A 26,879-nucleotide genomic window follows, 5' to 3' on the forward strand; every position below is an offset into this window, starting at 1 on the left:
CAGGCTAAACCAGCGTGTCCCAGTGAGGGGCCCTGGGCTGAGTGGAGGAAATGGGTGCGGTGGAGGTGGGTTTGGCTGGGCACAGCGGGCACGTGTGGGTAAGCGGGTGGGGCCGGTTGTGCGGGTGGCCTATCTGGGGCAAGCAGCCGAGGCCGACTGTGTCCGGCGTGTGGTTGAGCACGGGCAGGTGTCTGGCGGTGACCCTGCACGTCTGGTGTTTACCTGGCCCTGGGTCTGACGTGGGCCGCGCCTGGCTGCTGGCGGGACAGTGTGTTATCTGCCTGCGGACGCTTCCGGCCACTTGGCCTGGGCCTCTGCCCTTAGCGCTGTGTTTTCCCGGCCAAGCCCCCCATCCCCCCTATCTAGTGCTAGGACTTTCTGGCTCCAGAGGTCACCGCGGCCGGGCGGAGGCTGCCAAAGCAAACCAGCCCCGTGACTTGTAGGAAGCCAGCGGGGGAGGGGCCGGGGCAGGATGAGCAGGGCAGGCGGGAGAGGCTGGGGCTGGGGTTGGGGCCCAGGAATTGGGCAGGGAATTAGGCAGAGGTGCAGCAGGTGGCGGGCACAGCCAGGACCTGGGGCTGGAGGACGCAGAAAGGGCGGGGGGAAGGGGTCGCTGGGCGAGGGTGGAGTGGGCTTAGGGCAGCTAGGGCCCTCCATCTGATCTCTTCTGGTCAGACCCCCACCCTTCAGCCTGCACTTTCTCCCTAAACCCCCAGCCTCCAGCCAGGCCTGTCCCTGTTCCCACATCCCCGCAGACAGGCACACCTGGGTCCCCCTGGAGGTCCAAGGCGAGCCCCGTAGCTGGGCCCGCCTGGTCCAGCCCCCACAAGCCCGGCCCCATCAGCCAGGTGGCCTCCAGCGCTGCCAATCGAATGGTCCGGCCCCTCCCCGCCCCTTCGCCCGCCCCTCGCCCAGCCCCCTCCTCCTCAGGTGAGGCAGCCTGGCCTAGCAGGCCCCACGCCACCGCCTCTGCCTCCAGGCCGCCCGCTGCTGCGGGGCCACCATGCTCCTGCCCAGGCCTGGAGACTGACCCGACCCCGGCACTACCTCGAGGCTCCGCCCCCACCTGCTGGACCCCAGGGTAAGGACAAGGGCCCCCAGACTCACAGTTCCAGCCCTGAGGACAGGGGTTCCCTCATCCCCCGACCCAGCCTAATGCCCACCTCCTAATAGAGGGGTTCCTGGGGACCTGAAGAGGGGGCACTATGACGTCCCCCCAAGCACCTAGGTGTTCTGGCCTGCTCTTCCTTCAGACTCAGCCGTTGGACCCCAGTCCTTTCCTCCCCAGACCCAGGAGTTCCAGCCCTCAGGCCCCTCCTCCCTCATACTAGGGAGTCCTGGCCCCCAAATTCCTCCTTTCCCAAGACTTATGATTTCAGGTCCTCACCTGTCTCTTCCCTCAAACTGGGATCCTCAGTCCCCTGCTCCACCAGGCTCAGGCATGGGGGTCCCCATCCCTGCAAATCCAGGCGTCCCCCCGCTGCTGGTCAGACACTGACCCCATCCTTGAACCCAGCCCAATCTGCGTCCGTGATCACGGCGTGCTCTGGCCAAGGCCCAGTCCCTACAGCCTGCCTGGATGGACGCCTGGGACTGGGGGCGCCAGGACTGGGCTGGGCTGGGCTCCCCCAGGCCCTGCCTCCCCGTCCATCTCCTCACAGGTCCCACCCTGGCCCAGGAGGTCAGCCAGGGAATCATTAACAAGAGGCAGTGACATGGCGCAGAAGGAGGGTGAGTCCCCTTCCCTGAGCCCCAGCTTTGGCTCTGCCTGGCGCCCCGCCCTCTGTGCTCTTTTCTCTACCCTCTACTCTTTGGAGCCCCCTCTCTCCGGGCACCCCTCCCAGATGCATCCCCACCCCCTGTTAGTCCTCCTCCACCTGATTAACTATTAACCACATTTTCTGTGCAGCTGTGCCACCACCAGCCTCCCTTCTACCCTATGTGACCTTCCTGGCGTGCTGCCTCAGTTTCCCCTCATCCCCCAGTGATTTCTCAGCTAACTCTGGACTTGTCCTCTACTGGGGCTGAGGCGGGGAGGCTGTAGCTGTCATGGTTAAGGACACAGATTTGGAGTCAAACACACAGGCTTGCATTTGAATTTGCTCTTGCCATCTTTTTTGCTGTGTGATCTTGTGCAAGCGACATTATTCTTAGGGCTTTGGTCTCCCTCTGGGTCAAGCATGGATCCCAGTCCTCCCTCTGTGAGGTTGTTGAGTGCATGACACACACCAGGCACTGGTCTGGGGCTCTGCATATAAGACGCATGCCATCAAGCAGAGCTGTCATGACAGAGGTTGGCAGACTCGGAGTCCCAGAGACCCAGGACCCCCACCGATCCCAGACATTCCTCCACCTCCTGGCTCTGTGGGCAAAAGAGCAGAGGGAGGACTTTGGACTGGGCCTGGATGGATGGAGAGGGGAGAGACGGCAGAGAAACCACCATAAGGATGACAGAGAGAGACTGCGTCATGGAGTTGCTGGCCCTTGGGAGTCTCTGGGCAGCCCCCAGCTAGCCTGGCTTCCTTTCTACCTCTCACACATGGGACCCAGCTGGAGGGGCGCATGGAGGGGCGGCCTGTTCTTTCTGCCTTCCCCTAGCTGGGGCTGACTCCCTCTCTTCTTCCTGCAACCAGGATAGCCGGGCTCAGTCCTGGACAGTAGCACTTTCTAGCTGTGTGGCCCTGGGCAGACGGCGTGTCCTCCCTGGGCCTCCATTCTCTCATCTGTGAAATGGAGAGGGTGACAGTGCATGTCCAACAGCGTGGGGCGAGGCCTGAAATGCCAGGATGGGCAGGAAGCACTGAGCGTGTTGGCTGAAATGATTAGTTCAGATCTCTGGCCTCCTCGGGTCTCGGCACAGCTGGCAATTCAGACCCCAAACCAATCAGCTGCGGTCCAGAGGGAACCCAGGCTCCCAGTTACTCAGGAGAAGGCATTGCACCCTAGACGAGCAGGTGGATGACAGAGTCCAGCTCCTTGGGGACAATCTCTTTCCTGGAGCTGCCGGAAGGACAGCACCAGGGCTTGGGCCCATGGGTGAATGAGCCAGGGAAGAAAAGCAGAAAATGCCCGGATGGACAGAGATGGCCTGGGTACAAAGAGAAACAGACACAAAGTGGGCTCTGGTGCCTCCCTGGCAGCTCCGGGCTGGTCTCGGAGGGGAGTCCTGCTGTCAGGGCTAGGGGTGTGGAAGTCGAACCTGGACACAGATGCTGAAGGGTTCCGATTCTGCACTTACTTGCCGGGTGACCCGGGTTTGGTGGCTGCCAGACTTTGGGCCTCCTTTTCTCATCTGTAAACTGGGGGTGATGGCAATGGCGCCTTCCTCGTGAACAGCTGCAAGGATTTAACGATGCTGTGCAGGACTGAACGGGGTTAGGGTAGGGCGGTGCGTCCGTGTGTGATTCAGAGAGCCGTTGTGGCTGCAGCGGCTGCTGTTGTTGGTGTCACTGTTATTGCTGCTGGCTTCTTGGTGCTGCCTGGAAACTTGGAATTGGAGGAGGTGATACTGGAGTTGCAATTCCAAGGATGCCAGGCAGAGGGAAGAGCAAGGCTCTTGCTCTTCTCTGGGAAGCTGGGAGGTGACACAGCGCTGGTGTGCACGTAGCCAATTGTGGTATTTCTGGAGGTGAAGTTGGAAGTGGAGCTGGGTGGGAGAAGAGGTGTGCAAGCTGGACCAGGCAGGGGTGGGACTGTTTTGGGGAAGAGCCGGCCAATTCCTTGCAGTGCCAGGTCTCTCCACAAGGTGGCGCCAGTGGTTAGTCCCTGCTTCTCTTGTCTAACTTGTATTTTACAAGTTCTACTGTTTGGGTTGCTTTTTGGAAGCTCTCTCTGGTGCCTGATAGTGACCCACATGGTTGTCTGAGAATTGGGGGAAACATACTCCCAAATCTCTAAAAGCCGTGCTTATACCGTAGTGGGGCTGGAAATGCCAGGCTGAGGGACTTAAGCTGTCCGGGGGGTACTAGGGAGTCAGAGAGGGTTCTATAGGTAAAGAGGGGACAGGTTGGATTTGGTGTCTCAGTAGGTTCCCCAAGCCTCCGTGTGGAGGGTGCGCTAGAAGGGAGACTGAGCCCAGCGGTTGGATGGGGCCGGAGCAAGGTGCAGATGGAGGGAAAGAAGGAACCGGGGGAAGGAGAGTCACTCAGGAGGATTGGCAGGCTGTCGGGGGAGGGGAATGTTATGCAGATGGGGGTGGTCCTAGGAGTGAGGGCCTCTGAGACAGGACCTGGGAGGAAGAATATACTTGGGGAGACATTGGGGAGACATTCTGGGACCTGGTAGGGGCAAAGGGACTAGGAGGTCCCAGGGAAAAGGTATTTAAAAGGTATTTAAAGGACTGCAGGAGCCCTGACCTGGGACCTGGAAGAGGGTCTAGGGCTGGGGACAGAGGGGAAACTGAGTCCACAGAGGTAGGTGAGACAGACTTAGGGGCAAGGAGGAGCAGGGGGAGGCTGCGGCCAGCCCTACAAACTCTGGATTTTATGGAGTAGGTAGAGGGTGGGTGGAGACAGCAGCCTCAGAGACGGGAAGGAAAATCAGGTGCGCGTGGTGTCCCAGAAGTCCAAAGAGGAGAGCATTTATACAGGAAGCTGCAGTCATGTAAGATGAGGCCCGAGACAGGGAGCCACCAGTTGAGTGGATTTTCAGAGCCAGACAGCCAAAGGTGTTACGCGTGGGGGTCTTCGCAGCCAAATGGTGGAGGCGGAAGAACTGACCTATGAGAAGACCCAAGGCATCCAGAGGGGCCTGGAGAAGCAGGGGCAGAGAGTCTCAGGGAGATGTAGGGGTGGGGGAGGTCTGGCTTACCAAGGGAAATAGTCCTGCTGCTGGGATCAAAGAATTGATGATGACGTGCCGCCTGTCCCAGTAGAGACACGCAGGGAGGATGAGGATGCGTCCCACACCCTGGGCCAGATGAGGATGCTGCCTGTCCCAGTAGAGACATGCAGGGAGGATGCCTCTCATACTGGGGGAACCCCAGGATGCAGATGCTTCCTGTCCCACTGGAGGCGCTGAAGTCCTCTGAACCACACAGCATGGAAGGAGGTTCTTCCTCTCACCCTAGGAGACACATACATAGTGGCATTGCTTCCTGTCCCACCAGATGTGCCAAGGCCTCTAGGCTGCATTCTGCGTGGCCTAGAGCCCTGGCAGGCACAGCTGAAAACAAAGCAAGCAAGACCAGCCCAGTGGCTGTCGGGAGCCAAGACCTCCTGCTGGAACCTGGAGAGTGGTCCTGGGCAGAGTCGGGGGGCAGGCCTGAGAGCCCCTCGCAGGACCGGCAGGGGTCAGCCGGCAGTAGTTGGGCTGGTCTGGCCCACTGGGGCCTCTTTTGGGGAAGAGAGTGTTTCCTCGTGCCTTGATGGGAGCCACTGAGCTTTCAATTTTTTTTTTTTAATACAGAGTCTCGCTCTGTTGCCCAGGCTAGAGTACAGTGGTGCAATCTTGATTCACTGCAACCTCCCCCTCCCGGGTTCAAGCGATTCTCCTGCCTCAGCTTCCCGAGTAGCTAGGACTATAGGCGCCCACCACCACACCCAGCTAATTTTTGTATTTTTAGTAGAGGCGGGATTTCACCATGTTGGCCAGGCTGGTCTTGAGCTCCTGACCTCAAGTGATCCACCCGCCTCAGCCTCCCAAAGGGCCGGGATTACAGGCATGAGCCACCGTGCCCAGCCTGAGCTCTCAAATTCTTAAGACACCCAGATAATGGCCACACCAGGAAGGTCCTAGACCACTCCCTGCTCTGTTTCAGGTGCTGGCCTGGTGCTGGGTTCACCAGCCACATCACCATGGGTGCAGATGGGCGAGCTGGGAGCTCCTGCCGCCTTGGGGTGCTTTGCGGCTGCCAAGGGCAGTTGAACCCAAGCCAGGCCCAGCTGAAGTCTTTCAGCAGCCTTTACTCTTTGGCCCTCTTATAATCCCTAGTGAAGGGGTTGGCTTTTATTTATTTATGTATTTATTTATTTATTTTTTGAGATGGAGTCTCGCTCTGTCGCCCAAGCTGAAGTGCAGTGGCGCGATCTCGGCTCACTGCAAGCTCTGCCTCCCGGATTCACGCCATTCTCCTGCCTCAGCCTCCCGAGTAGCTGGGACTACAGGTGCCTGCCACTGCGCCCGGCTAATTTTTTGTATTCTTAGTAGAGACAGGGTTTCACCATGTTAGCCAGGATCGTCTCGATCTCCTGACCTCGTGATCTGCCCGCCTCGGCCTCCCAAAGTGCTGGGATTACAGGCGTGAGCCACTGAGCCCGGCTAGGAGTTTTAATCTCCAGGACTTCTTTGCCCTGGGAATAAAATCCCTTTTCCTGTGCCACCAGGCCTCCCTAGCTGGCCCCAGCCTTGGTTCCCACTACCTTCCCCAAGCTCTGGCCATCTGGCCGTCTCGATGGCCTCTCCAGCCTCTGACATAACAGAGCCTGCTTATTCTTGCCTCAAGGCCTTTGCCGTTCCCTCTGCCCACAGTGCCCTTCCTTGTGGTCTGTGCGTGGCTGGCACCTCACCTTTCAGAGCTTAGCTCAGAAGTCTCCTCTAGGGGGGGCCCTGTGATCCCTGATCCCCCTGCAGAAGCCCACCTGCTGCCCCAGCCTGCATGGTTTTCTTCACAGCCTCTGCCACAATCTGGAAATTATTGGGTTCATTTACTTGTTTCCTTGTTAATGTCTTCCACTCCCCACCTACACGCATGAGAACGTGAACCCCTGAGAGTCGTAACCTTATCTGTCTTCTTTGGGTTATGTTCCCGGAACCTAGAAAGGTGCCAGGCACACAGCGGATGTTCAGTAGGATGGTAAACAAATAAAGCTTCTTTAGGCTGATGAAAAAACTGAGGGTCAGGCGCGGTGGCTCACGCCTGCAATCCCAACACTTTGTTTAGGAGGCTGAGGCAAGCAGATAGCTTGAGTCTGGGAGTTCACGACCAGCCTGGTCAACATGGCAAACCCCGTCAATACAAAAAATACAAAAATTAGCCAGGTGTGGTGGTGTGCGCCTATAATCCCAGCTACTCGGGAGGCTCAGAATTACCGGAGCCTGAGCGCTTGAGACTGCAGTGTGCCATGATCGCGCTGCTGCACTCCAGCCTGGGCAGCACAGTGAGACCCTGTCTCAAAAAAAAAAGAAAGAAAGAAAAAGAAAGAGAGAGAGAAAAAGAAAGAAAGAAGGAAAGAAAGAAAGGAAGGAAGGAAGGAAGGAAGGAAAAGAAAAAAAACTGAGGCTGAGGCTCAGAGAGGGGAGGGGAGTTGCTCAGGCCCACACATCTCTGATGATTTATAAAGCATTTATAGAGAACTTGCTATGTGCCAGGCACTTCCGCACAGTGAGAGCCAGGATGGCTTCATGGCTGTACACAGGGGACCTGGCATCAAACCTGCCCAGGGTTCTGGACGCTGCTCTGCCTCTTCCAGGCTGTCACTGTGGGCACGTGACCCCACTTCTCTGAGCTATCTCAAAAACAGGAATCATAGTTGTGGGATTGAAATAAGGACTAAATGAGCTGATGTATTTAGAACGGTGCTTAGCACCTAGGAGGCATCAATACAATTTGAGCTATTCTTCTTCTTGAAAATAACTTTAAATTATTATTTTTAGAAGTAGGTGCTCAGTGGATGCCCATTTAATAGATAAGAAAGTTGAGGCTCAAAGATATGATGGCACCTGCCTTAGGTTCCAGCTAGGAAGGGGTAGGGTCAATATTTTTAAATGAGGCTGGCCAGACGCAGTGGCTCACTCCTGTAATCTCAGCATTTTGGGAGGCTGAGGAAGGAAGATCGCTTCAGCCCAGGAGTTTGAGACCAGCCTGGGCAACATAGCAAGACCACGTCGCTAAAAAAATTAATACATAAAATAAAATGAGGCTGGCAGATTTTCAAGTGGAGGGGCAAATTTGATCTTGCAACTGGGTACCATGAGAGAGGTCTGATTTAGGGGGTATCTAGGGGCAAAGCATCTAGAACAGCAGAAACGACTGAGGCAGCGAGGAAATGCCAGCGGCAGGGAAGAGAGCTACCAAGAGGGCAAAGGTTGGGGGTCACAGTCCCAAGAAGAGATGGCCCAAAGCAAAGACAGAAATACAAAAGCACACTGTCACTGGAGAGGAGACATTCCCTAAGTGCCAGGAAAGTGCAGGGCGGAGGTGGAGACCGTGGCAGGTGGCCCGGCCATGCACCCCTCCCAGCTGGAACCCTGGGGGAGCTGGACACCTGGTTGTTCACACGGCAGGGGAGGAACAGCCCTGTCAACTGCTGGCCCCGGGAAACTGGGCCTGGGGAGGACATGCTTGGGCATAATAAGTTAGCCCTGGGGGCAGGGCAGAGCTGGCCTCGGGCCCAGACCCTGCCGCAATGAGGACAGGCCTGGCTGTGGCCCCAGCATGGTGTCTGTTGCAGGTGGCCGGACTGTGCCATGCTGCTCCAGACCCAAGGTGGCAGCTCTCACTGCGGGGACCCTGCTACTTCTGACAGCCATCGGGGCGGCATCCTGGGCCATTGGTGAGAGCGGTTCCTGTGCCTCTGACCTCCCCTGGCCCCTGCAGCCTCCAGCCTGCCTGCCCTCACCCCTCCCTTCTCTGCAGTGGCTGTTCTCCTCAGGAGTGACCAGGAGCCGCTGTACCCAGGTGAGTGGAGCAGGCTGGGACCCTCTGGGGGAGCCCTGGAGGACACGTGTATCTGGCGGGAGCTCAACAAGCGTATTTGTTGAATAAATGTACAAATGCATGCAGAAATGCTAATCATAATACTGCATTTGTATCGAGTGCCTGCTATGTACCAGGCACTATTCTAAGCACCCCACATGTCTAACCCAGACTTTTTCAGACACCAGTGTATTACTCATGAGTGCCTCATAAAATTAAATTAGTGAGTTGGAAAACCATGTTTTTTTTTTAAGTATGAAATAGATTAGATTACAGACTATCACAGTACATCTCTCAGTAAGTAAAGGTTATGCTAATTTTTGTTTGTTTGTTTTTTTTTTTGCATCCATATACATGTAATCCCACTGCATCCCCACACTCTGAGGGTGGGACTGTTATTCTCCCTGTTTTACAGATGGGGAAACTGAGGCTTTGAGCAATGCGGCACTTTGCCCCAGACCACAGAGCTATGGGCCACATCAGGATGTAAAAATGTGTTTCTTACTGCGTGGCATGGTGAAAACATGTTGGGGAGGCATGATATAAATTCAGTGGACCCTTCTAACTCTCCTAGGAGGTAGTTTTTTTGTTTGTTTGTTTTAAAAAAGAAAAAAGTCTTGCTCTGTCACCCAGGCTAGAGTGCAATGGTGCGGTCTCAGCTCACCACAACCTCCGCCTCCCAGGTTCAAGCGATTCTTCTGCTTCAGCCTCCCAAGTACCTGGGAATACAGGCGTGTGCCACCATGCCTGGTTAATTTTTTGTATTTTTAGTAGAGATGAGATTTCACCATGTTGGCCAGGACGGTCTCGATCTCCTGATCTTGTGATCCACCCGCCTTGGCCTCCCAAAGTGCTGGGATTACAGGCATGAGCCACCGCGCCTGTCCCTGGTATTAGCTCCATTTTACAGATGTGCAAAATGAGGACCAGAGAGGACATGCAGCTGGGGAACGAGGGGCCAGGAACAGCTCTTAGACTTATCCACTGTAAGTGTGTCTGCGGGCATGTGGAATGAATGGCCACACAAATAAATAGATAAAGAAACTAACTGTGGGATGAATGAATGAATCTTCCCAAATGCCAACTTCAAGCTGCCATTCCCTGATGCAGGACAGCAGGAAAAAAGGGGAAGTTGGGTGGTGGGATGTATTTTTCATGTCTGTGAGCCTCATCTAATTCCATAAAGGATTCAGTTCACACTAAAATCAGAAATGAAAATCCAGACAAGAAAAGCCAACATCAACATTAATCATCATTACCAGCACTTAGCATTTGTATGCACCAGCCAAGGCCTTGGGACCTTATGATATCAACTCATTAAGTCTTCCCAACAACCTGTTGTTTTTCTTTTCTTTTTTTTTTTCTTTCTTTCTTTCTTTTTTTTTTTTTTTTTGAGATAGGGTCTTGCTCTGTCGCCCAGGCTGGAGTGCAGTGGCACGATCTTAGCTCATTGTAACCTACATCTCCTGGGCTCAAGCAATCCTCCCATCTCAGCCTTCTGAGTAGCTGGGACTATAGGCTAATGCCACCATGCCTACACAAAATTATTTTGTCAATAACAAATTATTGTTATTTTTATCTTTTTGAGCCAGAGTCTCGCTGTGTTGCCCAGGCAGGAGTGCTGTGGCGTGATCTCGGCTCACTGCAATCTCCATCTCCCAGGTTCAAGTGATTCTCCTGCCTCAGCCTCCTGAGTAGCTAGGACTACAGGCACGTGCCACCACACCCAGCTAATTTTTGTATTTTTAGTAGAGGCGGGGTTTCACCATGTTGGCCAGGATGGTCTCAAACTCCTGACCTCAGGTGATCCACCCGTCTCGGCCTCCCAAAGTGCTGGGACTACAGGCATGAGCCACCACACCCAACCTCATTTTTTAAATTTTTAGTAGAGATGGGGTCTTGCTACATTGCCCAGTCTGATCTTGAACTCCTGAGCTCAAAGCAGTCCTCTCAGATCAGCCTCCCAAAGTGCAGGGATTACAGGTGTGCACCACCACAACCCATTTTCCTATGGGGATGCTGAGGCACAGAAAGGCTGAGTGACTTGCCCCAGGTCATGGAGCTAGTCAGTGTCAGGGCTGGGATTTGAACCCAGGCAGCCTGCGTAGTAACTGTATATAATGTCTACACTTGATTGCTTGTTAAAAAAAAAAAAAAAGAACAGCTGAATTCATTGCCATAGTAAAGACTGACATATGCCAGGCCCTGGTGGCAGCCTTTACCCAGCAGGCCTATGAAGTTAGGGCTGTTACATCCCAACATTTTGCATTTGGGGGAAATTGAGTCCCAGTGAAGCAAACTGACTTGCCCGAGGCTGACCACACATCAGAGACAGAGCAAAGGGATCACGCCCCTGTCAAAAGCCCCTCCGTGACAACACGTGGCATTGAGATAAAATCCCAACCCATCACAGGCTCCAAGGCTCCTAGTGTGGAGGCCCCTCTCCACCCCCACCTCACACTGGCTTCTAGCACCCTCAGGGCCCAGTCCCTTGCTCAAATGACCTGCTCACACAGAAGTCTCTACTCACCCACTTCTTTCTAGCTCACACCTAGAGGCAGATTTCAGTTCTGCACAGTTCCTTCTGAGCTGTGGGGCCTCCCACCAGTCCCTACTCTCTCCAAGACTCAATTTCCTCATCTGTGAGATGGGGGTAAGAAGAATCAGTGAGAATAAGAGGAGATAAAAATCTGTGTAGTACTTGGGCGGGGTGCGGTGGCTCACCCCTGTAATCCCAGCACTTTGGGAGGCCGAGGCAGGCAGATCACCTGAGGTCAGGAGTTCGAGACCAGCCTGGCCAACATGGTGAAACCTCATCTGTACTAAAAACACAAAAATTGGCCAGGCATGGTGGCGGGCGCCTGTAATCCCGGCTACTCAGGAGGCTGAGGCAGGAGAACTGTTTGAACCTGGGAGGCGCAGGTTGCAGGTTGCAGTGAACTGAGATCACGCCACCGCACTCCAGCCTGGGTGACAGAGCAAGAGTCTGTCTCAAAAAAAAAAAAAAAAAAAAGGCTGTGCAGTACTTGCCTCTTAGCCAGCACAGTGGACATTGGCTTTTGTATCTCACTCCTGAAATTCTTTCTTGAAATTTCTTGAGCAAGATCTTCCTGGACTTCCAGACTCTATGGCCTCTCACCCTATGGTGTGTCCCTGCCACCCCGGTAAAACCCTCCTCACTCATTGTGAATTATTTACTCCTGGCGAACTCCAGGAAGGCAGGGACCTTTTGTGGTCAGACGGTGCCTGGCACATAGTAGGTTCTCAGGAAATCCTTGAGTTATGAGTGCACCCAAAGCCAAAACACTGAGATGAACTGGAGAGCCATGGGCCTCCAGCTGGAAAGGAGCGAGGCCACCACTCACACCCGGCTCTGGCCAGCGCCACGCCCCCGCCCTGCAGAGGTACTTGGGTTTTTCAACAACTCAGGGAAATGATGAAACAAACAAACAAACAAACAAAAACAACCCCAAGCTTGTATCCCCACCTCGCTTTTTTTTTCCTGGGATTTTCACACTTCTAAATATATCCAACAACTTGGCAGGCACACCAGGTGACCCAGAACATCCTTTTTGTGTTGCCTGAAATGATGGGAACAAGAATAAAGAATTTAAAAGTGAGAAACAGCAGCAGAGAGTGTGACTTTAAAAATAGCCAGAGGGGACATTTGATGTTCTCTCCCCACTCCCATCTCCCCCAACACACATCTATAAAGTGATTTTTCCCCCCTAAAACCTCACACTTTCTGGAAATCACATTTCCAGAGCAGTTAACAGTCATTTTAAAATAAGAATCCACCCCTCTCCCTGCCCCAGCTGGTGTTTCAAACTCCAAGCCTTGGCTTTCATGGGGTGATGAGGACCCCCCAGCTAGAGGTGCCAGGCATTCCCTGCCCCAACCCCAGAGCAGGAGACCGTAATTAAGGCAGGCCAGGCCGGTGCGGTGGCTCACGCCTGTAATCCCAGCACTTTGGGAGGCCCAAATGGGCAGATCACTTGAGGTCAGGAGACCAGCCTGGCCAACATGGCAAAACCCCATCTCTACTAAAAATACAAAAATTAGCCGGGCGTGGTGGCTGGTGCCTGTAATCCCAGCTATTTGGGAGGCTGAGGCATGAGAATCGCTTGAACTCAGGAGGCAGAGGTTGCAGTGAGCTGAGATTGTGCCACTGCACTCTAGCCTGGGAGACAGAGCAAGACTCCATCTCAAAACAAACTTAAAATAGAATAAAATAAAATAAGAATCCACCCCCCTCCCCGCCCCAGTTGGTGTTTCAAACCCTGAGACTTGGCCTTGGAATTCATGGGGTGATGAGGACCCCACAGCCAGAGGTGCCAGGCGTTCCCTGCCCCAACCCCAGAGCAGGAGGCCATCATTAAGGCAGGCCAGCCAGGTGGCTTTTCAGTGCCAGCCGTAGCTGAATATATTAGGCAGGGAGACAGGCAAGGGTTTGTATGAGACCCACAGAAGGAACAGGGAATATGCTGGTCTGGGTTCAAGTCCCGGTTTTGCTGGTTAGCCGTGTGCCCCTGGGCAAGTTTATTCCTCTGAGGCTTAGTTTTCCCATCTGTAAGATGGGCATGGAAGTGGTCACTATTGGCTGGGCACGGTGGCTCATGCCTGTAATCCCAGCACTTGAGGAGGCCGAGGCAGGTGGATCACCTGAGGCCAGAAGTTCGAGACCAGCCTGGCCAACATGGTGAAACGCTGTTTCTACTAAGAACACAAAAGTTAGCCGGGTGTAGTAGCATGCGCCTGTAATCCCAGCTACTCGGGAGGCTGAGGCAGGAGGATCGCTTGAACCCGGGAGGCAGAGGTTGCAGTGAGCCAAGATCACGCCACTGCACTCCAGCCTGAGCAACAGAGCAAGATTATGTCTCAAAAAAAAAAACAACAAAAAAAAAACCGAAGTGGTCACTATCTCCGAGGATGGTTGTGGGATTCAGAGAGCCACTTGGATAGGATGCATAGCATGGGGCCAGCCCACTGACACCCCCCAGTAAACGTAGCCAGTGCTATTATTACTGTGCTGTTGTTTAACCCTCCAGAGGGGAAGTCTCTTGAGAGGCTGTCCAGGGCAATGTTAAAAGCTTGGGGTTTGAAGTCACTCAGACCTGATTTCGAATCCTCTCTCCCTGCTTCTCGTGCATTTGGTGACGTTGGGGAAGCCACCCCACCTCTCTGAGCTTCAGCTTCCCCGTCTGGAATTTGGGGATGATCTTCGTGGCTCCTGGGGTGTGCGACGAGGCCTTGGTTGATGGTGGGGCAGAGGTAGCCTAGCCCCAGGCACACAGTAGATCCTCAGCTGGGGAGACTTCTACTTGGAAGTCTTGCTTCTCCTTGTCCTAACCTGCGGGGCTGTGGGAAGACCCCTCAGCTGGTGTGTGGCCTCACCAGGTTCCTTCTAAGAGGATGCAAAAGCAAGTTTTCATTTGACTCGGTTTCCCAGAATGTGCTCTCAGAGCCCAGGCCAGGCAGGAGGCTCTTGAGAAAAGGACAAAAAGACATGGTGCCTCACACCTGCCATCCCAGCACTTTGGGAGGCCAAGGTGGGAGGATTGCTTGAGGCCAGGAGTTTGAGACCAGCCTGGACAATATAGCAATACCCTGTCTCTACAGAAAAAAATAAGTTTAAAAGGCGTTTTTAGCTCAGGCTTTGCTGGGTTCTAACCTGGCTATTGTCACTCAGCTTTATCCTAACAAAAAAGTAAACAAATTAGCAGGGTGTGGTGGTATGCCCCTGTGGTCCTAGCTACTTGGGAGGTTGAGGCGGGAGGATCGTTTGAGCCCAGGAGGTTGAGGCTGCAATGAGCTATGATCGTGCCACTGCACTCCAGCCTGGGTGGTGGAGCGAGACCCTGTCTCAAAAAAGAAAAAAAAAAAAAGGTGGCAGGGAGAAGGAAAGGAAAGGACAAAGAGGTTCACAGCTGATCTCTCCCCGAACCTGCTCCCTCCGTCCCCATCTCTGTCAGCCCCATCTTTTCAGGCTCAGGCCAAACCCCTCCGTTACCCTCCCAGTTCCTCCAGTCACCCATGAATCAGATCTTGCGGGAAACCCTGTCAGCTGCACCTACAGAACCTCTCCAAAATCTGAACTCTTCTCCCCCTCCACTGCCCCCACCCTGCTCCAGCCCCCCTCCCCTCCCCTCTGGACATCCCAGAGCCTCCTCCCTGGCCTCCCTGCTCCCATCCCTGCCCCCCAATCATATCCCACAAAGGGGATATGACTCACTCACTTAACCGGCAATTCTGGAGGGTCTTAAAACCTGGCTGCCTCAAGAGGCTTTAAAATGTTATCAGATGGGGGCCGGGTACAGTGGCTCATGCTGGTTCCCCACTTGCAGCCAGAGGGAGCTGGTGACCACCTGAGTCAGGTCAGGGCCCTCCCCTGGCTGCACCTCACAACAGGTGCCAGCAAAGCCCTGATGTTGCTCTATTTCTAGCTCCCACCTGATCTGCCCCTCCCTGGCTCACTCTGCTCCGGCCTCCCACTGTTCCTGGAGCACTGCCCCCAGTCCCCCACACCAGCCTTGGGATCTTTGCATCTGCAAGTCCCTCTGTCTCCGTGCTGATCTCACACACCTCCTGACACTTTCTCACCTCCTGCAGGTCTTTGTTCCTGCACCACCTTCCCAGGGACGCTCTCCTTGCAGCGACTGAAAAGTGCAACCTCACCCCACCCCACCCTCCACGCCGGCACTCCCCTCCTTCGGTGGCATTTTTATTTTTCTCTGTGGCCCCTTCCTATCTTGTGACACATATCCTACTTATTTGTCCCTTTCTTGATTTGTCTCACCTACTGAGCTTTGAGTTCCACAGGGGTCGGGGTTTTTGTCTGATTTGTTCATTGCAGTGGTGATTTGTTCACTGCCTAAAATAGAGCCTGGCAGGTACAAAGTGTTTGGTAAATAGAAATCAATACCCCAGGGTCTGTGACCTGACTTAGGTGTTAACAGGTTCCTCTGAGGTGTGTGGGGAACAGACTAAGGGGTTTCAGGGGACATCTCTTCTCACCACAAATTGCCCCCCAACCAGCCCCAGACATGAACAGTCTCCCGGGAGCTCCCTCTAGCCTTCTCGTATATCCCAGCCCTGCCTCATGTCACAATTTGTAATGATGTGTTTGGCTGGGTGACATTTTATGGCCATCTGTCTCCCTATCCCCTATAATGTGGTTTGCCGAAAGCAAAGCCCAGGACTGTCTCAGCCATCTGTGTCTCCAGCATCACCCCTCACTGGGCATGGAGTATGTGTCCAGTTAACACTTGCTGAGTGAATGAATGAATACTCCATCCTCTGCTTGGAGAATTACGCACTTTAGCATATTCAAGGCTCTGACAAGTCCTGCATAAAAAGATCATTATTGTTTTCTTTCTTTCTTTCCTTCTTTCCCTCTTCTTTTCTTTCTGACTATAGGATATTGATTATCAATCTGGCAATAGTCAAGATTGGCAGTCTGGTGTATTAGTCAAAGGTTTTCAGCCTACAAAAGACAAAAAGAAAAAATAAACTGGCTAAAAACAAAAGGGGATATGATTTACTAACTCACTTAACCGACAATCACAGAGTTTCTTCAAACCTGGCTGTATCAAGGGGCTTTAAAATGTTATCAGATGGGGGCCAGGTGCAGTGGCTCACGCCTGTCATCCCAGCACTTTGGGAGGCCAAGACAGGCAGATCACTTGAGGTCAGGAGTTCGAGACCAGCCTGGCCAACATGGTGAAACCCCATCTCTACTAAAAATACAAAAAATTAGCCAGGTGTGATGGCACGTGTCTGTAGCTCCAGCTACTTGGGAGGCTGAGGCAGGACAATGGCTTGAATCCGGGAGGCGGAGGTTACAGTGACCCAACATTGCACCAGTGCATTCCAGCCTGGGTGACAGAGCGAGACTCTGTCTCAAAAAAAAAAAAAAAAAAGTTATCAGATGGGAAATGAATTCCGATATTAAAAATTGATGTGTATTTATACTATATTATTAAAGTTATTTTTCATAAAACATAGAAGGGTAAGTTTAAGAAATGAGAAGTATTTATACCAAAATGATTAAATATTATTTAATTTAAAGATATAAACGTCTTGTTGGACAAATAATTCAAAATTTCCATTAGACAGGAAAAATAAGTTCAAGAGATATATTGAACAACATGGTGATTATAGTTAATAACAATATATTATATACTTGAACATTGCTAAAAGATATTTTAAGTGTTCTCACCACACACAAAGGGTAGTGCATGTGTTAATTAGCTTGATTTAGCCGTTCCACAACGTATACATATTTCACATCATCTTGTACACCATCAATGTATATAATTTTGTCAATTAAAATAAATACATATTTTAAGGCCGGGTGCAGTGGCTCACACCTATAATCCCAGCACTTTGGGAGGCCAAGGCAGGCAGATCACCTGAGGTCAGGAGTTTGAGACTAGCCTGGCCAACATGGTGAAACCCCATCTCTACTTAAAATACAAAAAAATTAGCTGGGCATGGTGGTGCATGTCTGTAATCCCAGCCACTCGGGAGGCTGAGGCAGAAGAATCGCTTGAACCCGGGAGGCAGAGGTTGCAGTGAGCTGAGATTGCACCACTGCACACCAGCCTGGACAACTGAGTGAGACTCTGTCTCAAAAAAATAAACAAATAAAAATAAAATAAATACATATATATATTTTTTTGAGATGGAGTCTCACTCTGTCGCCCAAACTGGAGTGCAGTGGCACGATCTTGGCTCACTGCAACCTCTGCTGCCCAGGTTCAAGCAATTCTCCTGCCTCAGCCTCCCGAGTAGCTGGGATTACAGGCACCTGCCACCATGCCTGGCTAATTTTTGTAGTTTTCATAGAGACGAGGTTTCACCATCTTGGCCAGGCTGGTCTTGAACTCCTGACCTTGTGATCCACCCATCTCGGCCTCCCAAATAAATACATATTTTAAAAGATAGAAATCACTCTGGAAGGAGAGTTAATCTGTTCGATATAATAATAATATATTAATATTATATAATAATATAATATATTAATATTATATAATAATAATATATTAATATTATAATATAATATAATATATTAATATTATATAATAATAATATATTAATATTATATTATAATATAATATATTAATATTATATAATAATAATATATTAATATTATATTATAATATAATATATTAATATTATATAATAATAATATATTAATATTATATTATAATATAATATATTAATATTATATAATATATTAATATTATATTATAATAATATTATATTATAACAATATATTAATATTATATTATAATAATATATTATAACAATATATTAATATTATATTATAATATATTATTATAACAATATATCAATATTATAATAATATTATATTATAACAATATATTAATATTATATTATAACAATATATTAATATTATATTATGTAATAATAATACTACTCCATATAGCTATGGAAAAGTTCATATGAAGAAACCAGGCTATGATCTACAAACTGGCAACAAATTTGTTCTTCTATTTTCCATATGCTGTCTGTGTACATATAAAGTGAGAGGTCTTTTTATATGAGTTAAGGGTGTGGCCAAAGACAAATGGAAAAAGACAAATGACAAACATACTAATAAAGAGCTTCGGTTTCTCCACAAAAAATACAATAATAAAATAAAATGTTATCAGAAATCTCTTGACTCTCCTCCACGTTAGCTCACTTTTTCCCTCAAGAGGGTGAAGATGACCCTTAACAGATCCAGCCTCATGTGCTGGATTCTCTTGGGAACTTGGTTAAATGGTTTTTTTTCTTCCCGAATGTCCAAGTCACCTTCCAGACCTGCAGCTCCTAAGCAGCCAACTTAGGACTTCTAATGGAGAGTGAAGTTCCCCTGGTTCGCGGAGGGGCTGGCCACAGCCTCAAGGCTGCTGTTGATTGGTCCGACCTGAGTCCTTGAGTCTGGCAGAGTGCCATGGTGCTCTGTAATCCCACCTGTAATCCCAGCATTTTAGGAGGCAGAGGCAGGAAGATTGCTTGAGCCCAGGAGTTCAAGACCCGCCTGGGCAACATGGCAAGACCCGTCTCTACAAAAAAACAAACAAACAAACAAAAAAATTAGCCAGGTGTGGTGGTGCACGCCTGTGGTCCCAGCTACTCAGGAGGTTGAGGTAGGAGGATTTCTTGAGTCTGGGAGGTCAAGGCTACAGTGAGCCAAGATCACACCACTACACTCCAGCCTGGGCAACAGAGCGAGACCCTGTCTTAAAAAAAAAAAAGTCCTCGAGTCATGATTCCAGATGCAATCGCAGATGTGGGGGCTGCAACCCTCCGATGGGCTGGGGTTCACGTCTACACCACATGGCTGGAGCACAGGCCAGGAGGGGCTCCGGCTGGGGAAGCATGTGGGGAACCTGGCTGTGGGACCCAGGCGGCCCCGGGCCCTGTCGCCCTGCAGTGCAGGTCAGCTCTGCGGACGCTCGGCTCATGGTCTTTGACAAGACGGAAGGGACGTGGCGGCTGCTGTGCTCCTCGCGCTCCAACGCCAGGGTAGCCGGACTCAGCTGCGAGGAGATGGGCTTCCTCAGGTACTGGGGGCCCTCGGAGGGGTGGGAGCCGGGAGGGGCTGGGGAGCAGGCCTAACCCCTGCCCCGCCCAGGGCACTGACCCACTCCGAGCTGGACGTGCGAACGGCGGGCGCCAATGGCACGTCGGGCTTCTTCTGCGTGGACGAGGGGAGGCTGCCCCACACCCAGAGGCTGCTGGAGGTCATCTCCGTGTGGTGAGGAGGGCAGCGGGCAGGTGGGGCAACACCCCAGACCCCCAAGGCACTCCCTCTCCCCGTTTTCCTTCCACCTGTCTTAACTGGTCTCTATTTCCTTTCTTTCTGTGTCTCCAATCCCATCTCTCCCAGTGATTGCCCCAGAGGCCGTTTCTTGGCCGCCATCTGCCAAGGTGAGATCCTGAAACTCAGAACCCTCTCCTTTAGGCCCTTGGGGAGGCCATGTCCCCTCAAGCTCCCCAGGATGGGGCCATGTACTTTCAGACCCCCTAGGGCAGGGCCAAGCCTGGGCTCTGGGGACCTGGGCTCCAGTCCCCTGTCGCCGCCCTCTGCTGACCCCTGTCCCACAGACTGTGGCCGCAGGAAGCTGCCCGTGGACCGCATCGTGGGAGGCCGGGACACCAGCTTGGGCCGGTGGCCGTGGCAAGTCAGCCTTCGCTATGATGGAGCACACCTCTGTGGGGGATCCCTGCTCTCCGGGGACTGGGTGCTGACAGCCGCCCACTGCTTCCCGGAGTGAGTGCCCCCAATGGCGCTGATGATGGGGAGGCAGAGGAGTGGAGAGACGGTGGGGAGGAGGGCGGATTGTGGCCAGTCAGGTGGCCACCCTCCACCCCTTTCCCTGGTAGGCGGAACCGGGTCCTGTCCCGATGGCGAGTGTTTGCCGGTGCCGTGGCCCAGGCCTCTCCCCACGGCCTGCAGCTGGGGGTGCAGGCTGTGGTCTACCACGGGGGCTATCTTCCCTTTCGGGACCCCAACAGCGAGGAGAACAGCAACGATATTGCCCTGGTCCACCTCTCCAGTCCCCTGCCCCTCACAGGTAAGTCTAAGGGCTGAGCCTTGGGGCTTGAGGACCTGAGGCCAGGAGGACAGAGGAGGGGACCAGGGGCACAGGGCAATCAACTTATGGTTCAGGCATCCTTGGCAATAAGGGGAATGATCTCGAGGGAGCACAAAGTGGGCCTTAACTATCAATGATCAGTGCAGCCAATTTGGAAAACTTGCCAGCATTTCCCCAAGAAGTATACATAAAGTTACCATTGGACCCAACACTTCCACTCCCAGGACAGGAGGTATATACCTAAGACAAATGGAAACTGTGTCTGCACCAAAACTCGTACATCAGTGTTCATAGCAGCATTATTCATAATAGCCCAAAGACGGAAACAGCCCGAGTGTTTCATCGGACAAATGCATAAAGAAAATGTGGTATATTGACCGGGCGCGGTGGCTCATGCCTGTAATCCCAGCACTTTGGGAGGCCGAGGTGGGTGGATCACGAGGTCAGGAGTTTGAAACCAGCCTGGCCAACATGGTGAAACTCCATCTCTACTAAAAATACCAAAATTAGCCTGGCCAACATGGTGAAACTCCATCTCTACTAAAAATACAAAAATTAGCCTGGCATGGTGGCACACGCCTGTAATCCCAGCTACTCGGGAGGATGAGGCAGGAGAATCTCTTGAACTCGGGAGGTGGAGATTGCAGTGAGCCGAGATCACACCACTGCACTCCAGCCTGGCTGACAGAGCAAGGCTCTGTCATCTTGAAAATAAATAAATAAATAACAAAAAAAAAATGTGGTATATCCACACAACGGGAGAATATTGGACCATAGAAATGAATGAGGTACTGATTCATGCTACCACAAGGATGAAACTTGAGAACAGTGCTGAATGAGACAAGCCAGCCACAAAGGCCACATACTGTAGGATGCCACTTGTATGAAATGTACAAGGCTGGGCACGGTGGCTCATGCCTGTAATCCTGGCACTCTGGGCAGCTGAGATGGGAGGATTGTTTGTGCTCAGGAGTTTAAGACCAGCCTGGGCAATATAGCAAGACCCCATCACTTAAAAAAAATGAGCTAGGTGTGGTGGCGGATACCTGTAGTTCCAGTTACTCAGGAGGCTAAGGCAGGAGGATCACTTGAGCCCAGGAGTTTGAGGCTGCAGTGGGCTAGGATTGTGCCACTGTACTCCAGCCTGGGTAACAGAGCAAAACCTTGTCTGTTAAAAAAAGAAGAAAGAAAGAAAGAGAAAGAAAAGAAAGGAAGGAAGGAAGGAAGAAAAGAAGAAAAGAAAAGGAAAGAAAGAAAAGAAATGTCTAGAATAGGCACATCGGTAGAGATAGAAAGTTGATTGATGGTGGCAGGGTGGGAGGTGGGGATGGGAGATTGGGAGGTGACTGGTGAAGGACACAAGGTTTCTTGTCTGGGTGATGAAAGATTCTAAGTCGATCATGATCATGGTTGCACTTGTCTGTGACTACACAAAAAGCCAGTGACTTGTGCCTTTAAAAGGAATTGTCTAATATGTGAATAATAGTTCAATCAAGCTGTTACCAAAAAACTAATAAAATGAAAAGAAAATGTGTTAAAAAATGAATGAATCAGATTTAGAAAGTAAGTTAGGAGTCATTCCCTCTACAATTCCCTGGAGTATTCCCTTGGTCTTACTGAGACTCACTTGGGTGCCAACATGTCCTTAACACCTCTCCAACACGTACATCTTCCTTTTGGATTAAAAGCAGGCCCTGGGCTTCAGATTTCAGCAGGCTGCAGTGTAATAATAATAATAAAAATAGGCTGGGCATGTAATCCCAGGCCAAGGCGGGGGTATCGCTTGAGCTCAGGAGTTCAAGACTCGCCTGGGCAACATGGCAAAAACCCATCTCTACAAACAAAAAAAATTAGCTGGCTGTGGTGGTGCGTGCCTGTGGTCCCAGCTACTTGGGAGGCGGAGGCAGGTGAATCACCTGATCACCCAGGAGATCAAGGCTGCAGTGAGCCATGATCACACCACTGCATTCTAGCCTGGGTGATAGAGCGAGAGCCTGTCTCAGAACATAATAATAATAACGGTGATAATGATGATCATGAAGTAGTAATAGCGAGTAGTATTCGAGTTCATGATTGAGTATTCGAGTATAGCGAGTTCATGATCATGAAGTAGTAAAGGGGAGTAAGGGAGTACATGATGAGTGTACACAACACAGTAAAATAATCTGGTAAACATAGCAGTGTGCCAGGCACCATTCCAAATATGTCCTGTGTATGGACTCACTTAGTTCTCACAGCAACCCCAGCACACCCTGGTAAGGAGGGTTCTCTTAAGATCCTGTTTTCCACCCAGGAAAAGGTCCCAACCCAAAGAAGGCAAACAATGCCCCAAATTTGTACAGCTGGTGAAGGGCAAAGATTTGTGCCCAGGTGGACTGGCACTGGAATCTGTGCTTGTGGCCCCCACGCTCTGGTGACGGAGAATCCAGGGCCATGTTGGGGTTGGCATTATGTTTATTTTAATGTTTATTTTATTTTTCATGATCTGTGGTACTGGTTTCCCATTGAAGGGAGTGATACATGCTTTTCTTTAAAACCAAACCCTGTCCTGACATGGTGGCTCACGCCTGTAATCCCAGCACTTTGAGAGGCTGAAGTGGGCAGATCACTTGAGGTCAGGAGTTTGAGACCAGCCTGGCCAACGTGGTGAAACCCCATCTCTACTAAAAACACAAAAATTAGCCAGGTGTAGTGGCAGGCACCTGTAGTCTCAGCTACTCTGGAGGCAGAGGCAGGAGAATCACTTGAACCCAGGAGGTGGAGGTTGCAGTGAGCCAAGATCGTTGCCACACCCTTCTCCTTAGTGAAAAGAGTGAGAGAGTTAATATTGAAGTAAGGACGCATCTTTGAGGACAGGTGGACAGGTGGAAGCGGCTGGGGTTTCAGACACAGGGCTGAGGGGGTCACAGCATGGGCTTTGGGGTCAGATTCAGATATTTGCCAACTGTGTGATCTTGGACACATGGCTTCACCTCACCGTGCCTCAGTTTCCCTTATCTGTAAAATGACTTCCTAGGGTTATTGAGACAATTAAAAGGGTTAATATGAGTAAAGAGCTTAGAGAACTGCCAGCACATAGTGAACACTGGTAAATGTTAGCAATTGTACTGTTGTTGTTTAATACTTTTACTAGTTATATGAACACTTGCTGTTTGCCTGGCATGCAACTCAATGACTCACCAATTTCTCACTACAACTTCTGGGGATAAGTGATTATTATTTCCATTCTACATCTGAGAGCTCTAAGACTCAGGCAGGTGATGTCATCAGCAGGCAACAGGCAGGGCTGCCAGGAACCCTTGCATAGGTTGTGCACTGCACAAGGACACCACATCTCAGGGTTACCACTCTCTCTGTAGACCTGTGTATTTATTATTATGATTTTCTGCCAGGCGGAAGTCAAGTGTCTCAAGATAGGAGTGTCTCTCTCTCTCTCTCTTTCTTCTCTTTCTTTTTTTGAGACAGAGTCTTGCTCTGTCACCCAGGCTGGAGTGCAATGGCGCAATCTCGGCTCCCTGCAAACTCTGCCTCCTAGGTTCAAGCGATTCTCCTGCCTCAGCCTCCTGAGTAGCTGGGATTACAGGCACCTGCCACCTGTAATCCCAGTGCTTTGGGAGGCTGAGGCAGGAGGATTGCTTGAGCCCAGGAGGTCGAGGCTGCAGTGAGCCATGTTCCTGCCACTGCACTCTGGCCTGGGTGACACTGCAGGCTTAGAAATGAAAACAAGCTGTGTTAAAACATACATGTTATGAAACTTTGGACACGTGACTTGGCCTCATTTTCCCCCTCTGTAAAATGGGATAATATAGACCCTACCTCTCTGGGCTGATGAAACATTAAAGAAAATGGTGCAGGATGGCGACTAGTATGCGATGAGCTCTCGGTACGTGGCGACTTCTGTTGTGGCTTTTTTGTTTGTTTGTTTGTTTTTGAGACAGAGTCTTGCTCTGTCGCCCAGGCTGGAGTGCAATGATGTGATCTCGGCTCACTGCAACCTCCACCTCCTGGGTTCAAGTGATTCTCCTGCCTCAGTCTCCCGAGTAGCTGGGATTACAGGTGCGTGCCACCATGCCCGGCTAATTTTTGTATTTTTAGTAGAGATGAGGTTTCGCCATGTTGGCCAGGCTGGTCTCAAACTCTTGACATCAAGTGATCCTCCTGCCTCGGCCTCCCAAAGTGCTGGGATTACAGGCATGAGCCACTGTGCCCGGCCTATTGTGGTTTTTTTTTTTTTTAAAGAACAGAGAGGGCAGGGTGTGTTAGGGGCCGTGGTAGCAGCTGGACAGAGGTTTGTACCAGGTGGGGCAGGCCAACGGGGGCTGGACCAGCATTGTCTCTCCCACAGAATACATCCAGCCTGTGTGCCTCCCAGCTGCCGGCCAGGCCCTGGTGGATGGCAAGATCTGTACCGTGACGGGCTGGGGCAACACGCAGTACTATGGTGAGTCCTGTCCTCTGCCTCTGATGTCACCGTTTGGGAGACTCTGAACTGGGCTGGGGATGGGCAGTCTGGCTGGTTGGATGAGTCTTGACCATGAGGAGTAGGGATGCTGAGGGGAATGGGGTGGGCACCAGGAGGGAAGGGGGGTGTGTACACCCCCCAGCTCTGGCCAGCCTTGCCCACACACCCCCAGGCCAACAGGCCGGGGTACTCCAGGAGGCTCGAGTCCCCATAATCAGCAATGATGTCTGCAATGGCGCTGACTTCTATGGAAACCAGATCAAGCCCAAGATGTTCTGTGCTGGCTACCCCGAGGGTGGCATTGATGCCTGCCAGGTGAGGGACTCTGTAGGGGCAGCCCCCTGGCTGCTGCCACCCCAGGGATGGAGACGCAGGGGAGTGGGTGGTCGGGCTCCCCATCTAAAAGCCTGAGGGCTCTGGGGCCACAGCCCATGTCATCCCGGGGGGGCCTCCTGTCCAACCACCTTGGCCTCCAGCCAGACCTCCCTCTCCCCTCCCAGGGCGACAGCGGTGGTCCCTTTGTGTGTGAGGACAGCATCTCTCGGACGCCACGTTGGCGGCTGTGTGGCATTGTGAGTTGGGGCACTGGCTGTGCCCTGGCCCAGAAGCCAGGCGTCTACACCAAAGTCAGTGACTTCCGGGAGTGGATCTTCCAGGCCATAAAGGTGAAAGTTGGGTCCAGATGGGAGCCAGGGTGGGGATGGTTGGGTGTCTAATGGGGGAAGGGAGGCAGAGATTTGTTTTAGGAAACCTACGCTCAGGCCTAGAAGAGGGCCCCCCTTGGGAACAGATGGACTTTGAAGGGTTCCTGGGGAAGGGAAGCCGGTGGTGGGACGTGGAAACCTCTCAGACCTCGGGAGCCCCCAGCTGTCTTTCCCCAGACTCACTCCGAAGCCAGCGGCATGGTGACCCAGCTCTGACCGGTGGCTTCTCGCTGCGCAGCCTCCAGGGCCCGAGGTGATCCCAGTGGTGGGATCCACGCTGGGCCTAGGATGGGACGTTTTTCTTCTTGGGCCCGGTCCACAGGTCCAAGGACACCCTCCCTCCAGGGTCCTCTCTTCCACAGTGGCGGGCCCACTCAGCCCCGAGACCACCCAACCTCACCCTCCTGACCCCCATGTAAATATTGTTCTGCTGTCTGGGACTCCTGTCTAGGTGCCCCTGATGACGGGATGCTCTTTAAATAATAAAGATGGTTTTGATTAATGCGGCCTCCGAGCTTACAAATGTACACAGCAATGAGGACATTTTGGCAGGAAGGAAGAGAAGAATTAGGACCTGGCGCAAATCAGACAGAGAGTGTGGGTCCCTCAGTTCCCACTGATTTGAGATTTAAGATTTTAATTGGTTCACTTAACTGGAATTTTCCTGGAGCAAATTGGCTTCAGGTACAGCTGGATCCAGCTGCTCTCTCAAATCTGCCTTAGGCTGTGTTAGTTTCATTTCCAAGCAGCCTCTCCTACAACCAGAGAGAGCGATGTCTCCTTCCACACAAACTCTTTCCCAATCACTGCAGAAAAAGTCCCAGGCAACAACAACAACAAAAACCCAGGCCCAGCTCCCATTGTACAGATTTGGGTCACGTGCTCATCCCTTGGCAAATCACTGTGCACCGGATGTACGCGGTAGGGGTGGAGCGGGGTGGAGTGGGAGGAGCTAGGCCTTCAAGAATCGTGTGACCTGAGTGTGGGAGTCCCAAAGGAAATAGGGTGCTATTTCCAGAAGTGGAAATAGATGCTCAGTGAGCAAAAAAGACATCTACCTTGAACCAACACGGAAAATGGGGCCCTGTAAGGTGGAGATAGGGAGACGCTGGGAACACAGCCTGAGACCCTCCCCCAACCCCTTTCTCCATCTGGGCAGCTTCTGGGGAGGAACCCCCTTCTGTAGAGCCTCTGCAGAACCTCATGCAGCCCCGATGGCCACCAGGGGGCACTGCTGCCCCAACATTGTGACACATTAAGGGGTTTCCTGCCTGGAGTCAGCCGCGTGTTGCTGAAAACCTGCTGTTCTGCTGAAGAAAGGCTCAACGGGGGAGCCTGTTCACCATGACTTTAAATAATAACAATTATAATACATCACCCATGGACCACAGCTCCCAAGCAATTTCCTTTTTTTTTTTTTTTTTTTTGAGACAGAGTTTCACTCTTGTCTCCCAGGTTGGAGTGCAGTG

The 26,879-nt window shown here is 51.8% G+C and overlaps 1 protein-coding gene and 1 long non-coding RNA gene across 7 annotated transcripts; one reads left to right on the top strand and one right to left on the bottom strand.

The window, feature by feature from the left end:
• Nucleotides 1–929: 929 nt before the first annotated feature.
• On the top strand, nucleotides 930–25,912 carry HPN (hepsin). 6 transcript variants are annotated; one of them, XM_009435294.4, is made up of 13 exons: nucleotides 930–1,081; nucleotides 1,517–1,731; nucleotides 8,391–8,492; nucleotides 8,576–8,617; nucleotides 19,080–19,209; nucleotides 19,281–19,403; nucleotides 19,536–19,576; nucleotides 19,754–19,919; nucleotides 20,033–20,223; nucleotides 24,590–24,685; nucleotides 24,879–25,021; nucleotides 25,207–25,371; nucleotides 25,588–25,912. In XM_009435294.4, exons 2-13 carry the CDS (start codon nucleotides 1,716–1,718, stop codon nucleotides 25,624–25,626), a joined length of 1,254 nt encoding a protein of 417 aa, XP_009433569.1. In that variant the 5' UTR covers nucleotides 930–1,081; nucleotides 1,517–1,715; the 3' UTR covers nucleotides 25,627–25,912. The 6 variants fall into 6 exon arrangements, with proteins under 6 accessions (XP_009433569.1, XP_063656747.1, XP_016791145.1 ...); XM_063800677.1 differs by having other exon boundaries at nucleotides 1,662–1,731; XM_016935656.3 differs by lacking the exon at nucleotides 25,588–25,912 and having other exon boundaries at nucleotides 971–1,081; nucleotides 1,662–1,731; nucleotides 25,207–25,581.
• On the bottom strand, nucleotides 2,093–5,074 carry LOC129138055 (uncharacterized). Its single transcript, XR_008540991.1, has 2 exons — nucleotides 4,810–5,074; nucleotides 2,093–4,718 (listed from the first exon to the last, which is right to left on the bottom strand). It is a non-coding gene; the product is annotated as an uncharacterized LOC129138055 (long non-coding RNA).
• Nucleotides 25,913–26,879: the final 967 nt, after the last annotated feature.

The sequence above is a fragment of the Pan troglodytes genome, chromosome 20, assembly GCF_028858775.2.
Source record: "Pan troglodytes isolate AG18354 chromosome 20, NHGRI_mPanTro3-v2.0_pri, whole genome shotgun sequence".
In the NCBI taxonomy this organism is placed as follows: Eukaryota; Metazoa; Chordata; class Mammalia; order Primates; family Hominidae; genus Pan; species Pan troglodytes.